The sequence below is a fragment of the Xenia sp. Carnegie-2017 genome, unplaced genomic scaffold (assembly GCF_021976095.1).
Source record: "Xenia sp. Carnegie-2017 unplaced genomic scaffold, XeniaSp_v1 HiC_scaffold_6, whole genome shotgun sequence".
Classification (NCBI taxonomy): domain Eukaryota; kingdom Metazoa; phylum Cnidaria; class Anthozoa; order Malacalcyonacea; family Xeniidae; genus Xenia; species Xenia sp. Carnegie-2017.
This window is the reverse complement of record NW_025813526.1, coordinates 14,147,911-14,164,013: the sequence shown is the minus strand read 5'-3', so window position 1 is coordinate 14,164,013 and position 16,103 is coordinate 14,147,911. Positions and strand designations below refer to the sequence as shown.

Here is a 16,103-nt window from a genome sequence, read left to right as displayed (position 1 = left end):
AGAACGATACGCGTATGATACGAGAACAATACGCGTATGATACGAGAACGATACGCGTATGATACGAGAACGATACGCGTATGATACGAGAACGATACGCGTATGATACGAGAGCGATACGCGTATGATACGAGAACGATACGTGTATGATACGAGAACGATACGCGTATGATACGAGAACGATACGCGTATGATACAAGAACGATACGCGTATGATACGAGAACAATATGCGTATGATACGAGAACAATACGCGTATGATACGAGAACGATACGCGTATGATACGAGAACGATACGCAAAATTATGTTAACAAATACGCGAGCGGTACTGTAATAGAGGTTGAATTTTTGCTGGTCACTTAAACGTGTGTACATAGGCAGTTGATATTTTATCTCATGCTAAAATCAAGGCTAAACATTTTGATCACGTTGTACACCTCGCTTAACTTCACTCTACTGTTTTGCAAATAGAAAAAAAAACGACTGCACATACGCTCTTTAATTGACGTATCCCAAAAAAGCAAACATTATTATTAAAAAGAAAGTTCATTACATTTTAGGAGATCTCTAACAACAATAAACAATTACGTGACAAAGGGATTTTAAGGGAATTAGTTTACATTTTGCCGAATAATTGCCTTTATTCGATCACCGTTCATCATTGAAGAGTAAAATTAATCTTGTTTAGGTATGTAATTAATACAAGTCATAAGTATGTTGATTTATAGATCAAATGAAAACTGTTTTCGAATAACTCACTTTTTCAGGTTTCGTCCATAAAGAATAAACCCTGAGAAGGATTGTTTTTGTTGTTGTTGACTGACGTTTCGACAACCTTAGCTGTAGTCATCTTCAGAGTAATTTTTTTGACCGCTAAGGTTGTCGACTTCATTTGACTCTGAAGATGACTACCGCTAAGGTTGACGAAACGTCAGTCAACAACAACAAAAACAGTCCTTCTCAGGACTTTATTAACCTGGACGATCATCATTTACAAACATATAACGATACTCCCAGGTTCAAACCATTTACTTTAAAGAATAAACCGTTTCAAATTGTATCGTTTGGACAGTTAAGCTGTTTTACAAGTGCTTTTCCTTTGACTCACATTCGTAAAGGTTTTTTGTTTCGTTTATTTTGCGTTTTGCTGTGTGCATTACGAAGTTTGTTTACATTTTACTGTAAAATTACGCGTTTTGACCGTGATCGACTACGGGAAAATAAATGACCGGCAAAAATGTTTCTAAGCCAATCAAAACGCGCCATTTAGCCGGAAGTGACGCTTGCTATATAACATCATGAAATAATCGTGGCCAGAGATTCTTTCCCATATAAGAAATACATCTCACTCTGCCGATTTTAATGACTTCACAATTCTCTCTTCCTCCTACGACAATTATGACCTTATGATTCATGAAAGCCTTCTTATATCCAAACTTAAACCTCTCTTAACACCCAAGGCAACTCAATCCCCCTTCACCTTCTTTAATATACCGCCATTCTCACTTAATTTCGTCAACTAAGCTTCCTACTCCCCTCACATGTAATTTGACAGCCTGAAATATATTCTTGTATTTAAAACCTCATGTATATAATTTATCTCAAATAATCTGAAGATGTCTTAAGTTAACGACGAAACGTTATTAATAAATCTTTCTTTATTTTACTATTGTGATGGCTTTTTTAAAAGTCTTATGTTGGGCTATTATGTTCATATTGAAAATTATGAAATAATCATGTAATAATACTGTATTTGAATTAGTTTTATCAATACACTTCATAACATGGCCGTAAAATGTTACATGCCCGAAAATTCTCACTTATTTTAAAAGATTGTCACAAATGTGAGAAAGCACTACCACTACACTTTAAAAATAATTTTAAAGATAGCAATTGTCATGGTGTCAGTGGCAACACCAGAACGATAATTAAGGGGAGATATTCATATATGCAAGGTATGCCGTAACAAGTTCAATAAAAATCTCTTGTTTACAGCGCATTATCGCATGCATTTATGAATAACTGCCCTACCCACTACATTTATCATTCTGGCGACGCTAATGCATGGTGGATGGTCAAAATAACCTAAGAAACCTAAAAAGAAATGTTTTACAACCAAAACGTTGACCCAATAGTAATAAAAATATGGTTACATGATGTGTTCAAGTTGTAAAACAGTTCTTAAAACTATTTCGTTGGTATTTTGGTTAAAAAAATAGCTCTTTGTAAAATTTTAGGTAATTTTGGCCATCAACTTTTATTTCGCTAAACTTTAGTTTTCCCAGTATTTTAAACCAATGATTAAATTACAAACCTGTCGTAAACATGAAGCAACTTCATCATTAACTTTGGCATTTCTCATTTCTAGCGGTACAACATGTCCTTGAGCTTGAACATGATTCGCAATAAAAAATGTAACAATGTCCGGTGTTTCTGACACTACTTCGTCAGTACTGATTTGTCTTCGATTTAAAATCTGACGTTGAACACCACCATCGGGCACATCCATGTTTTAGAGAAACTAAAAAAACAATGATATAAAGAACATAAACTTTAAAGTTTAGATTGTACAACGCAGGATGAAAGAAATGTGTAAACTTAAAATCACTGCAGTTGCACGATATAAGTATATAAGAAGTTTTTTATAACTACGTACGAGGGTAGAGCGAGCACTCAGGACATTTAATGACAGCATGGGCGTAGAAAGCACAGCGGCAGGGGGAGGCTTGATACCCCCTAACTATTAGAAGCTGAGACATGAGTCCCTCTAAATGTTAACTACGAGCCAAATTAAATTTTATGGACTTCACATTAGATTTATAATAGCATTTTTTGTCAACCATTTCCAACGCATTCTTCACTGAGGATGAATTAAGAACTAACAAGATTTTAATATTTCATGATTCTAATATTTTGTTCAAAAACTTAAGATAAAACCTCTAAGTAGTAATTACAGAGAAAATTCATGTAAGAAGTTAAAATTATAAATCTTCAAAGACTTGCATCTTTGGCGATCACTGTTTAGCCAACCTGACTTCAAACATGTTCCTACCCCTGCAAGACTGACAAATTGCTCCATAGAGCATTTTGCATACAGCAGCGTGTGTTTATAAAAACTACCATGTAACACAATCCAAAATCCAAAAACAGTCTCACAATTTACTGAAGCTCCATATCTCAGTCCTTTCATGAGAGGAAAGGCCCATTCCACAAAAATTTATCACTATTCGGACCAGCCCAGAGCTTACTGGGGAAAATAGTCCCAGTAGTTTTATGATAAAAATTGCCATGGATAAAAAATCAGACAAAAGCAAAAATATTGTATTGGCAATAAATGAAAATCATTCAGCTGATTTTGTTTACCAAAGAAATTCTTTATTGGTGAATACTCTCTAGCTCACAAAATTTCTAAGGTATGACCAGTGGGATAATATACACAATTTTATAGAAGACTTGGTCAAATGACCTAAAACACTCCCCTATTTTAAGCTCGCTGCTTGTCACACCAAATCTAGACGAAAATTGTAAGAATAGCCACAACAGTTATGAGTGGGTCTAAATTCAAAACATAAGCTGTATTTTGAAAGGACATAACAATGAATCTTATTTTTGTTCATTTTCATACATGTGTATTTTCAAAATTTTTTCTCAAAATTTAAATGACATTCTGTCAATTTTAACAAGTTTTTCTTCTTACAAAATTCGAAATGTTGAGAGAAACTTCTTAACAGTAAATGTTGAGAGAAACGTCCTAACAGTAATAACTAATTCATAACAATGTGCCTACGAAATTAAGTACTGTGAAGTATTTTTGAAAATCTTAGGAGAAAATAAGTGCCCATAGCAATGCATTAAGACAACTCAGCCACATATCACAAAGAACCATGTCAAAAATACTACAATTAAAACCTCTTCAATGGGCTAAAATCAATTCTTAACAATTAAGACTGGTATTCTGTAACTATATTTCAATAAACAATATGTAATAATAAATAGTTGTAATTGCTAAATAAAAAATATTGATGATCAAACAAGTCAATGTATTGAATTGTTAAAATTTATTAAATACTGCATAAAGTATATCTTATCTGAAATGAAGCCTAAATCTAAAAAAATAATTTAGCCGGCAAATATCAGTTTTAAATGTATATAACTATAATAAATTATGTAATATATGTAAACTTTCCTTAATATTAAAAATCTATGTAATCTTTCCAAAATTTTTATGACATTTACGAACATTCCAAATTTTGCCAGCAAAAGTTTACCATGTAAGATTGGGCTAAAACATTTTACATTAAAGATAAATTCAACAAGTTCCATGTATGTAAGTACAGTCAAACTTGTATAAAGCTAAAGATAAATTCAACAAGTTCCACATATGTAAGTACAGTCAAACTTGTATAAAGCTAAAGATAAATTCAACAAGTTCCACGAATGTAAGTACAGTCAAACTTGTATAAAGCTAAAGATAAATTCAACAAGTTCCATGTATGTAAGTACAGTCAAACTTGTATAAAGCTAAAGATAAATTCAACAAGTTCCATGTATGTAAGTACAGTCAAACTTGTATAAAGCTAAAGATAAATTCAACAAGTTCCATGTATGTAAGTACAGTCAAACTTCTATAAAGCTAAAGATAAATTCAACAAGTTCCACATATGTAAGTACAGTCAAACTTGTATAAAGCTAAAGATAAATTCAACAAGTTCCACATATGTAAGTACAGTCAAACTTGTATAAAGCTAAAGATAAATTCAACAAGTTCCATGTATGTAAGTACAGTCAAACTTGTATAAAGCGAACCTGTATAGAGTCCCAACTTTCATTTCACACAATTATTTTATCACAATGAACCTACGTATGCATATTAAGCTGACAATTGTCTGTTCACCAAAGTTGCAAGGTTTGGATATATCTCTATTGATAATTAAATATATTCTATTTTATATTCAAGTCGTGCTCGACTTATACTAATGCTTACTTTCGAAAATAATTAAACACAAAAATATGCGAATACAAACAAACAAAAAATACAGTACTTACAACTACAACTTTAATTTACAACTCTGGAAAAGATTCAAAATAAAAAATAGATGTGCCTTTCAAAATCTTGGTTAGATCCAGGGATGGATCAAAGAAGGTTTTTTTGAAAAATTTTTTTTCTTTATTCTTTAATTCAATTAAAGACAATTAAAGACAATTAAAGAAAACTTTTTGAGAAAATCATTAAAACTTTAACAAAATTTCAAACAAATTGTCAAAAAGGAAATATTTATTCCTGAGCTAAAGATTCAATAGTGCTAAAATGCAAATATGAAATATAAATTTTTTACTTTGTTGTGCCACCATCTTGAGACTTTAACGAGTCACTAGGCTCTGTATTCTCATCAAGACAACCTCATATTACTTAGTAAATGCACAAGTGAACCACGGAGAAAATACGCTATTATTTAATATTTTAATGTGACATTGGATAAACACTATTTCAGACGTAAGAGCATAAATAAGGAACATTAAAGACAATTTTTAGTTTTGATTCAAATCTTCTTTAATCATTAAAGAAGATTAAAGAAAAAATGATTAAAGAATAAATGCCATCCCTGGTTAGATCATGTTATTATCTTGGTCGATAGCTTTTGTCAGTTGACACAAAACACACTAAGACCGTGGTTATAAAATATAATCAATAAATAGCTTAGTTGATAAGTCATAAACATATAGGAGGTATAATAATAAATACGATGTTCTATCACGGTTTCTTATGATACAGAAAATGGAACCATACGTATAGGTTTGGCTAATGTCCTTTGTTGTGCTTGAAACATACATTTGACCGTCTTCAATAATGTGGTGTTCAAAAGCAATTGATCAAAAGTTAATACAAAAGTGAATTTTACTTACAGAAAATAATCAAAACACGCTACCAGCACTTCAAAATAAATCACACATCAGAAATAATCGAAAATGGAAAAGATAACGTTCGAATTCAACTTCTGCCTGTCCGAAATACTTGTTGTTGACTCTCATTAGCATAACCAGCAGTGTTTCCTTTTTCAGAAATGCTTTTCTCCGTGCACATTAGCCGCAAATTTCAATGGAGGAGCGAATCAAAAAATAGCAAAAACGCGGGCTGTATGATAATTTCTAACAGCCTCAATTTCTAAATGGGAAGGTTGAAAAGATACGAATCATATAATAGACAGAATTATTTGCATTATTTCAACTTTTTACCTTGTTAAGAACATACAAACGCAAAACTAAGATGAACTATTCAATTTCTCAGCACAATTGATAACACAATGTATTAAAAGTCAATGTATTAAAAATCAATTATGGAAGGGCATTTATTAAAGGGGTCTAATACGACCTCACATTCCAATGTGGCGGCATCAAATGGATTAAAGTTGTTCATTGGCCCATTTACAGTACATCTAATATAACCAATCGTGATTGACCAAGATTTTCCAAAAATAAAAATGGCAGTTTCAGGTTGAAAGTATTTTTAAGACAGCAACAAACTTTTACTTGGAAGCAAAATAGGGGGTGTGAGCCAAATAAGGGGGGCAATCTTATCCATAAAATATGGGAGTAGGCAGGATAGGGGGAGGATGTTAATTAAGGCACGGCAAAGAAAATTATTTATATCTGTCAATTTGAAATTATTTTATGATAAACATGAACAGGGAGGGGGCTGCTTCACCCTAGATATGTCCCATGACTACCATAAATTGCATTTTCCATGATCTAAGAAAATAAACAATTTTTAAAATGGCGTAACTTAAGCTCGTGGATGTCGTGTTTAGAAAAACCAAACTTCTAAGTGCTTTGGTCGTATTTCATCACTGCACAAACAAGAAATTTTTGTAGCTAACAGATAAAAAAAAATTAGCCGTTTTAAATGATTGTTGAGTGAGTGCAACATGGTTGTGCAAGCCTATTGCTTTAGCAGTTTCTGAGGAGTATAAATATTAACCAATTCAATCTGAGGTCAAGGACTTCATGACTAAAATATTAGATGCAATATCTGCTAATTACTGAAAAAACACTCCCCAGCTACGACCCCCCCGATAACTTGGCTCCCAGACCGAGCCAGATCCAAATATCTTTGATGTCTTTTATAAAACAATAAAACAAAAAAATTTTTTGGAGAAATGGTGTTTATTAGTAAAAGAAAAGACTAACATATTGTACTATTAATGAAAGAATACTGTAAACACTACAAGATATCTGTTTGACAAAGCCAATGGGAACACCAAACACACATTTACGCACCACCTAAACAGTAATAACAAAAAATAAACAAATGACGTTTTCTTCAAAAATTTCCATTATTCGGAATGAGAAATCACAGTATCTGTAACAACTTATGTTTTTAATGGATTTTTGTGGAGATTGCATTAAAACATCAATTCCCTTAAAGTTATTTTTATTCAATTACAACTTTTTTACTAAACTGAATTCTTGCTAGGCGCGCTAATAATTATGATCAAGTTTTTTTTATTCAATTTTAAATTAGAAGCAATGATGGAAAACACAGTTTAACCAAAACCTCAATAATATTTTACAAAAATTTGTGGAAAAAGTCTCAAAGATATCTTAACTTCACAGCTTTTTTTTAAATGTAAAATGTATTGTATTTACACCTTAAGCATTAACTTATGTTTATTAATTTTGTGGATGTTTCGCGACTCATGCTAAAATATATAATGTGCAATACAAACAAAAGAAAGAAATAGCAATATGTTATTGGCTTCTTAAAAAATTAAGTATTAAATTCAACAATCGAAACTATTGTCATATAAAAGTTTAATATTGAAATGTATTATTACCTGTTTCATTTCACCCTTTTTTTGGTGGCTTCACGTAAGTGCCTAGACAAACAAATATTGGGTACACTTTTAAACGCATGTTGAAACAAAGCAAATTCCATTCCCCTTTTAGCACAGAAGGAAAATGTTACTGTGTAAGAGGAGATTTGCACCGAAAATCCTTTTTGCTTGCTATATAGTGATAGATAGCCAGGGGCGTAGGCACCAAGTTAAGCTTTTGTGGGAAGTTTCATTTTTTAAAAAGAGCACATTTGCAGAGTTTACTTTCGAGAAAAAACAATGTAATTCTTATCATTAAGATCTATGTATACAGAGGTATTTCGTGCATTTTTGTATAGTGCAACAATATCCATTGAAAGTAAAAAAATGTCGCATTTACGTATAATAATTTTATCTTATATTATATTTCATATACAGACATCAATGAACAAAACGCAAAAACACAGCAATGTCATGAACCAAGACCTATTAGTCGTAATGCCCTCCTACACTCTTATTTACTTTTCACTTAGGTCAAACTTATAGTAAATCTCGGCTGTAGTTGACCGATTCCGACATTTTTATGGCGTCAGCTTACATTTACTGGTGTGTCCCGTAAAATAGAACTTAACAGTGCTCCATTGACATCTTAATATACGAAGATGAATAGTAGCTCTATTTTTAATTTTCTCGCGATGGGGTGGAGAAGTCAAACGAATCATTTAAATGCTCATTATTGTATAGTATTGCATGATTTTTAAGGTTTTATATGCTTTGACTTGCGCCCATGTTTGTGACTCTTTTGAGCAACATTAGCCAAAAATCAACCCCTTTTTAAAAATAAATTTTATTTTATTTCAACCTTACTTCAACCCATTTAAATTCTTTTACCATTTATTCAATTCATACATCATTGAGATGTTTTTGTGCATTAAAAATTTTTGTTAATAAAGGTTACTTGAAATTTTTTTATGTCGAAAGTTGTCAAAGAGGACAATTGTCATCTTAAACTTGCACAAATGAATATTAAATAAATTCTGAGCTTATTAAAATCCAAGCAAAAATTGCCAAATTTGTTTTTACATGCCAGATTCAAAATTCTTTGGCAATCTATTTTCAGCAGTTGTGTTAAATCGATATTTTTCATAAGACTAATTTAATAATCGAACTATTTTATTTAGTGCTTTACAGTATCCATGCATTTTGTTTGCGATATATATTGCTAATTTTTCCATAAATTACATCGTTACTTACGTTTACAGCTTCTTGCACAAGAAATTTCACTTTTAAAGTTGTTTCTGTTTCCACCACAACCACCATATATAAATGGCAAACATTTTCCTTGGTTGACGTCATAGTAGAATCGCTTGATGTATGCTCTGCATCGTCCGGTCACTGGCTGCAGCAAACACTCTGTAAATAGAACATGAAAATTAGATATTTGAAAAGATTTCATATAGTTTTATAAAACAATTGAGTTCAATTTCTATCCGTTAAACTAAAGTTAAGAGTCATGAAATTTAGTGCACAACTAAATCCTCCTTTCTCTTACACAGCGAAAAAAGGTGCTATTGACATAACAAATGTCAGAAAATTTCTATGTGTTCTGAGACATGTATAACGGGGTTGTTCTTATACCTATGCATATAAACATCATGGACGTAAGAAAATACTATAAATCGAGGTAAACGCAACCTAAAATTCCATAAATTCATTATATGAGTTAAGTTTTAAGTCATATGAGTTTTATTTTCTAAATGAAAGTACGTACACCCAAAACCTTCCCTGCCATACTCCCAATTTAAAATTACTAATACTTCAATTAAATCAAAATTTAATAAAACACTAAAAATCAAGCAACACTCACTGCAAGGTCCTCTGAATTTTACAGTAATTCGTATCTTTTTTTTGCAAGCCGAGCTTCTCAGGTAACGAAGATTGGGATAAGTTACCAAATTACTGCCACATACCGGAGCAAAAATCAGGGGGCAAAACTTAGCACATTCTAATACTAATGCACAAGAATTGTGAATTCCAACAAAATAACTGAATTAAACATGAAAGAATCGAACAGCTTAGTTTAAAGTAAAATCACAAGAGAATTTGAACTGAATGTAATGTAATTTGTACATAACTGAGTTGTATGGATTGGCTAGAAAGAAGACTTTCAAGGTGGCGATTCTAACATTGAAAATACTTTATTGAAATAAACCTTGCAAAAATACTGTAGTCATTTGAGATTATGTAAATTTGCACAAAAAATATTTGTAAATTGTAAAGGACTGGAGAGTGAAATATGTTCATTTGATTTATGCCTTTCATTAAACTCTCCAAAACGTACTGTGAGCAAAATAAACCAAGCAATAAATAAACTACGGTAGGTGCACTAAACTGGTTAAATATAAGTATACTGCTCCTACTAAATTAAAATTTTTCTACCATACGCACGAACGAGAAATTATCGATATTGGTGATTGTCTGCAAAGCTTGCGTTTGTCTACTATCCTGAGCTTTTTGGTTATGACTATTTTCATGATATATTTGCAGAGTATTGTGAAGACTATGACTCCAACGATTCGCGAGTCAATTGCAATTTGCAAATACGCACGGACTGAATTAGTATAAGTACTTAATTTTCATTTTTGTTAACTTTCACATGCGCTCATTGTCTAAAGTTTCACTGCTTCCATCATTCCGCTTCCGTCAATCCGCCATTCCATTTCCGCGTTTTACTCTTACCCATCATGAAACAGCACTGTTTATTCTTAAAAGAATTTTTTAATTGTCTCTCTCACTACGAGCTCTTGTTATTTGACAAATATAAGTTTTAATACTGAATAAATAAAAGCCGAGAAATTTTTCCTAATAATTAAATCTGTGTAGATCACAATGAAAGCAACTTTTGACAAAAGCTAAAATTATTATAACGCTATCAATAAGTCCTACGGAAGTGCAATCACACAATAAGAAACAACAACCCTTTTTGAAATGATCAAAAACTCCCACATGTCAATGTTAGAAAATAAAATTATATACTTACTGTTGCAAAATGCATCAGCAGAAAGTGTCTATAAGTCGAATACATTCAAAGAAATTATTAAATGATATTAGACGAACAAATAAAAACTGAATGATAAATATCTTAATTATAACATGAGAATTTACTTTTATAGTTAAAAAACAATTGTAAAAAACATGTGGACTTAAACCTAATGGTGCATGCTATTACATTGAAAAATTTTACTTAAAATTTTTACTTAATCTTCTTACCATGACGACGATAGCTACTAGCGCAACAAATATGTGTAATTTCATGATGTCGACTCAATGCAGCAATATTTCGTGTACTCTATTAACGAGAAAGTCTGAGTTAAGAGTGGCTTCCAACTGAAGGTATTCACATTTTATAATAACAATTAATGGTCATGTTTATTAAAACAGCGTCAAAATTAAAATACTGAGAATCTTTGATGAGATTTCCCCTCATATTATTTCCGTCATACAAGAATGTTATTTTCTATTTACTATTTACCACATACTTCAATGTTATTTCCCCCATGTTAGCATAGTAAGTATCTTCAATGTTATTCCCCCCATAATAGCATAGTAAGTATCTTCAATGTTATTTCCCCCATGTTAGCATAGTAAGTATCTTCAATGTTAATCCCCCCATAATGGCATAGTAAGAATCTTCAATGTTATTCCCCCATATTAGCATAGTAAGTATCTTCAATGTTATTTCCCCTATGTTAGCATAGTAAGTATCTTCAATGATTTTTCCCCTACACTATTTCCCCCATAAAGTCAAAAAACAAATTTTCAATTTGCAAGACATCTTAAGTTATGCACAACACTAGACTAAAATAAAGCTGTTTTAATTTGATGTTTTAGAACTTGGTTCTACAATAACTTATCAAGATTCATATTGATACTACAGCTATATAACAAAAGCTTTTATTAAACTGGTCATTATCAATGCATCAAAAAACTACGCATGTCGATCGAAAAGTGGTTGAAAGTGTAAATGAATATAATTTGACAATGTGTTTATTTGGTAACTTGAAAAAGTTGAAAGTTGTGTTAAAAAACCTATCGAGAGCCTGTTGTACTACTACAAAAAGCTTAACCGGTTTTCTTTTGAAAAACAACACCCTTTCTGGATGCATGTACCATTATTTAGGTTGGCCACACCTTGACATTCTGTCTTTTTTAAAACATCGTAAAAATTTTCAAACTTAGTAATATCAATGATATTTCCAGATAAATCTCTGATATTATTTCCCATACGAAGTAAATTTGGGGAAAAATAACTTTCCGAATATACTGAACAACAAATGTCTGGATTTAGAAAAAAATTAAAATAATTTACTGTCCAATTTTCTACAAAATAAAATAGACAGTTATTTTTGAAGAAATTGCTGCAATGATAAACGTATTTTATAGTTGTTGATTACAAGGTTTTCTATAGGAGAGGGAGTTCTGGGAGGTGGAAGGAGATAACTAAGTTGTGAGAACTGGTTTTGTAGAGCAGCCAGGAATTGAGCGTTTTCGCAATCAGAGAAATGCTGGCCAACTGCACTAGAAGAGAGTCTGGTTGCATGTTCTCTGAGCCGTACAGACAGCCATCTTTGCGTCATGCCGATGTAGGTTTTACCACAGCCAGGGGAAGTTATTTTGTATACAAAGATTACTGCGACAAAGTGAAGAAAGTTTGTCCTTGTTATAGACAAAATAGGAGAGTTTTTAGTGACATAAATAGATTTTACATTCTACTAAGTACAAGTTGCTAATACCGGTCGCTGGAACGAGATATAATTGATATTTGAGGTCGCTTGTGAGCAAGCATTTCAACTATGTCTTGACTTTTATTTATTATTCTTTTATGAAGTTTTGTAAAGATTTTTTTTTTCGTTTTCACTTCGCATAAATTGAGCTCACGTTTACTTCCGCTTGAACACATGGCAGGGAATATCGTGTGTACAAGTCAATATTTGGGCAGTAATGTTTTTAGTTAATATTTCTCAAAATAAGAACATTCTCTTAGGATTATGCCACCAACAAATATTTTCTTATTGCAAATAACTTCTGCTTGATCTTTGTAGGAAATGTGTCATTACATTCATACTCTATGTATATGCGCTTGGATTCATTGTTATAGTCTTTATGTCGAATGAAAAACAACTCACGATATTTTTCCGACAAAGCGACGAACGCACAAATGGATTTATAACGTTGAAAGCAGTAGATTGAATAAAATTCAAAATATCTTTAGATGATAATGTAGTTTTAAAAGAAATACAATGTTTTATATTTACTTACAGTTTCAATTCTGTATTTTACTTCTGTTATCAACTCACTTCTTCTCAACACATTAACAAAGTGTTGAGATGATGCTTGCTTGAAGGACACTTGCAAATATGAGAATGGTCTTAACGATGCTTGGTATTATAGTTCTTCTAAATGAAATGTAAATGAGTTACAATTATGACTAATAGCTATATTAAGCACATCATGTATCTTTTAGTTTACGTTTGGATGATTCTGTTAACTGCGGGTGAAGGAGATAAAAAGTCAGTGTTCTTGAGTACTCATGCATTTTAGCAAATATACATTAAATTTAGATGTTGAAAAACTTACAAACGAAGCAAACTGTTTAACTTTCTGTAACTTCAGTCAAAAGTTAGCTAACTTTCAGTGAAAACTTTGTCAATTGTAACTGGCATAATTAAACAATTTTCGATTACAATTTACTAAGAAAGATTTTAGCGTTACTATGTCGAACCTGGCCTTGTGTTAAATTGGTTGAAACATTTCTGCTGAAGCTAAAATTGCTAATAGTTTATTGTTACATTATTTGACATTTGACTGTTTTTTTTATAGACTAGTGGTTTTCCGACAGTTTTTACGTTATATATGTGCTAGGTCGTAGCGTCCCTGGGGGTAAAATGCTGGACGTGTTTCCCCAAAGTTGTTCCAAAGACCAATTTAAGGTTTCATAAAGTATGAAAAGATTTAGGTGGTAGTTTGCAACTGATTTGAAACGAAAATAGTTGCTTTCTATAAACGGTCACATAACAAAGTCAATACAGTCAGCATCGTTGTCTATAATACTGCTTTGAATACATGTGTTGACAAATCTAAATAAAAATTGCTCCTCTGAAAGGTGTGGCTTTTATAACAACATAAAACCTACCCAAAAGAAATAGCATCAAACATACAATCAAATATTTTTTATGGGTGCAAGCTTTCGAAGGCCTATTTAAGTCGCATATCTTAGACGGTTTCATTGTCTCTACGACTCTCAACAACCTAGCGACGCTAATGGGGTTATGTCTCTATATATTGCATCAGTAATCTTAATTACGAAACATGTTATTACTTTTGCTGAAAGTATTACCTCCTTTCCTCAACCTCATAACATTAATGGAATTATATTAACCTTTATAAACGCGTGATATTTGTAATCATTGATACAATATTAGTCGTTTTTTAATCATTCATACGACAAATAAGCACGATCTATAACGACTTTTAGCAACTTTTTCAAAATATTTTAACGAGTAAAGTATAAAAAAATGTTATACAGATACGGAATGGATAGTCAGAATTTTAGCTTTTTGTAATCACCTTAGTTTGCAATATTATTTGAGGCAAAGAAAAACTTTTTTGTGCATTTATTGTTTGCATTGCAACGACTCTTTTCTTTGTTTATTGATTTATATTTATTATCTATAGCCAGATGATGTTATGTTTCTAGAGAAATCTCAACTATTATTATACGTGGCGTTTTATTGCCATACAGATCAATATCGAAAATCAACCTACTGTGACTACACATCTCAATCAACAATTTCACTTTGATAATACTTTGTGTGGATAATACTTGCATTGAGTTAGATTTTATATTACGACACACAATATATGTAGTATTATATATGTAGTATTATATCATAATTAGCCTTTTAAATACACGTAATTATTCGTGTAAAAATAAGGACGATCTATTACGACTTATATATTTTAGTCAGCAAAGTGCCAAAAATTTGTTTTTAAATATATAAAATAGATAATCAGAGAATGAGCTTTTAGCATTCACTTTGTTTGGCAAAGTTATTTGAAACAACTCTTTTCTTTATTCACTGATTTATATTGATTATCTCTAGCAGATGTTGTTGTAATTTTAGAGAAATCTATACTATTATGATACGCGTCGTTTCATTACATTACAAATCATTATCGAAAATCACCCTACTGTGGCAACACATCTCAATCAACAATGCCACTTAGATAAAACTTGGTGCAGCTATAACTCCAGTTGACTTATAGTACGATGCGTAATATATGTAGAAACGCACGTTTTAACGATTTACAATGACTTACAATAAACGTTATTCATAGTTCTTCCAAACTTAATTTCTCACCAATGCTATATTTCTCAGGACGTATGACATGGATTATGTTCACTGCAAGCCAATCACAGTGGTGAAATATCTCGAAATATATCGTTAGGTGTTGAAAAACCAAATTGATCAAGAATTGTAGCGAGTTGATTTGGCTACAGTGTGTTTGCATTTGCTTCATTTCCGATTTTTGGCAATATTTTCTTATCACATAAAAAGGAAGGAAGCAATGTTAGTAGTTCAAAGATACCGTGGTCAACATCGATGCTATACTCGTTAAAATACATGACTTCCAATGAGCTACATTAGAATTCTTGAAAACCCGATAACTTCAAGCTTTTGTAACAAATGAACTGTTTGAGAAAGCTTGTAATCATTTGTATGATGAATTTCTGATGGCAATGAAAAGGAAAAACGAAGTGAATATTTACTTAAAAACATTACTCAATTATTTCAGAATGATTTAAATTATTCATAAACATGGTAATCACAAAAGCTTAGAGTTCTGTTGACCTTGACTGGCGTCGTAAATAGAAGAATTCTCACTGATAGAAATTTCGTATTTGTTGTTTAACTACAATGTCGTTTCTCTTGGCTACATTTACTTTAATATTTATTGATTTTAAAATTTATTGATCATAATGCAAATCTTTATAAAAAAAGACATCATTAAGCAAATGAAAGTTTAAGTACAAAAGAGTCAACATACATAAGATAGATACCACATATTTCATAGTTGTATCACTATATGAACCCATTAAATGCTATATTTAATAATGTTACAAACATTTTGGTACCGTTAAATAATATTTCATCCTGTGCTATATACGCATAATATTCTACCACGATTATTTAAATATGGTCAAGATTTGTTTCCAGAAATATATGATAA

At 31.5% G+C, this 16,103-nt stretch overlaps 1 protein-coding gene across 3 annotated transcripts in view; it reads right to left on the bottom strand.

Moving 5' to 3' along the window:
* The window catches only part of LOC124457735 (apoptosis regulator BAX-like), a 40,032-nt gene that overhangs the window by 7,003 nt on the left and 16,926 nt on the right, over positions 1-16,103 (bottom strand). Inside the window, exons 1-2 of one of the 3 annotated variants that reach the window (XM_047007924.1) lie at positions 5,905-6,052; positions 2,315-2,521 (exon numbers count right to left, since the gene is read on the bottom strand). The exons of 1 other annotated variant lie outside the window; for it this stretch is intronic. In XM_047007924.1, the coding sequence (XP_046863880.1) occupies positions 2,315-2,509 (195 nt within the window). In that variant the 5' untranslated portion in view covers positions 2,510-2,521; positions 5,905-6,052. Of the gene's footprint in view, positions 1-2,314; positions 2,522-5,904; positions 6,053-16,103 lie in introns of those variants that run through there. One more of the 3 variants, XM_047007923.1, reaches the window with a different exon arrangement.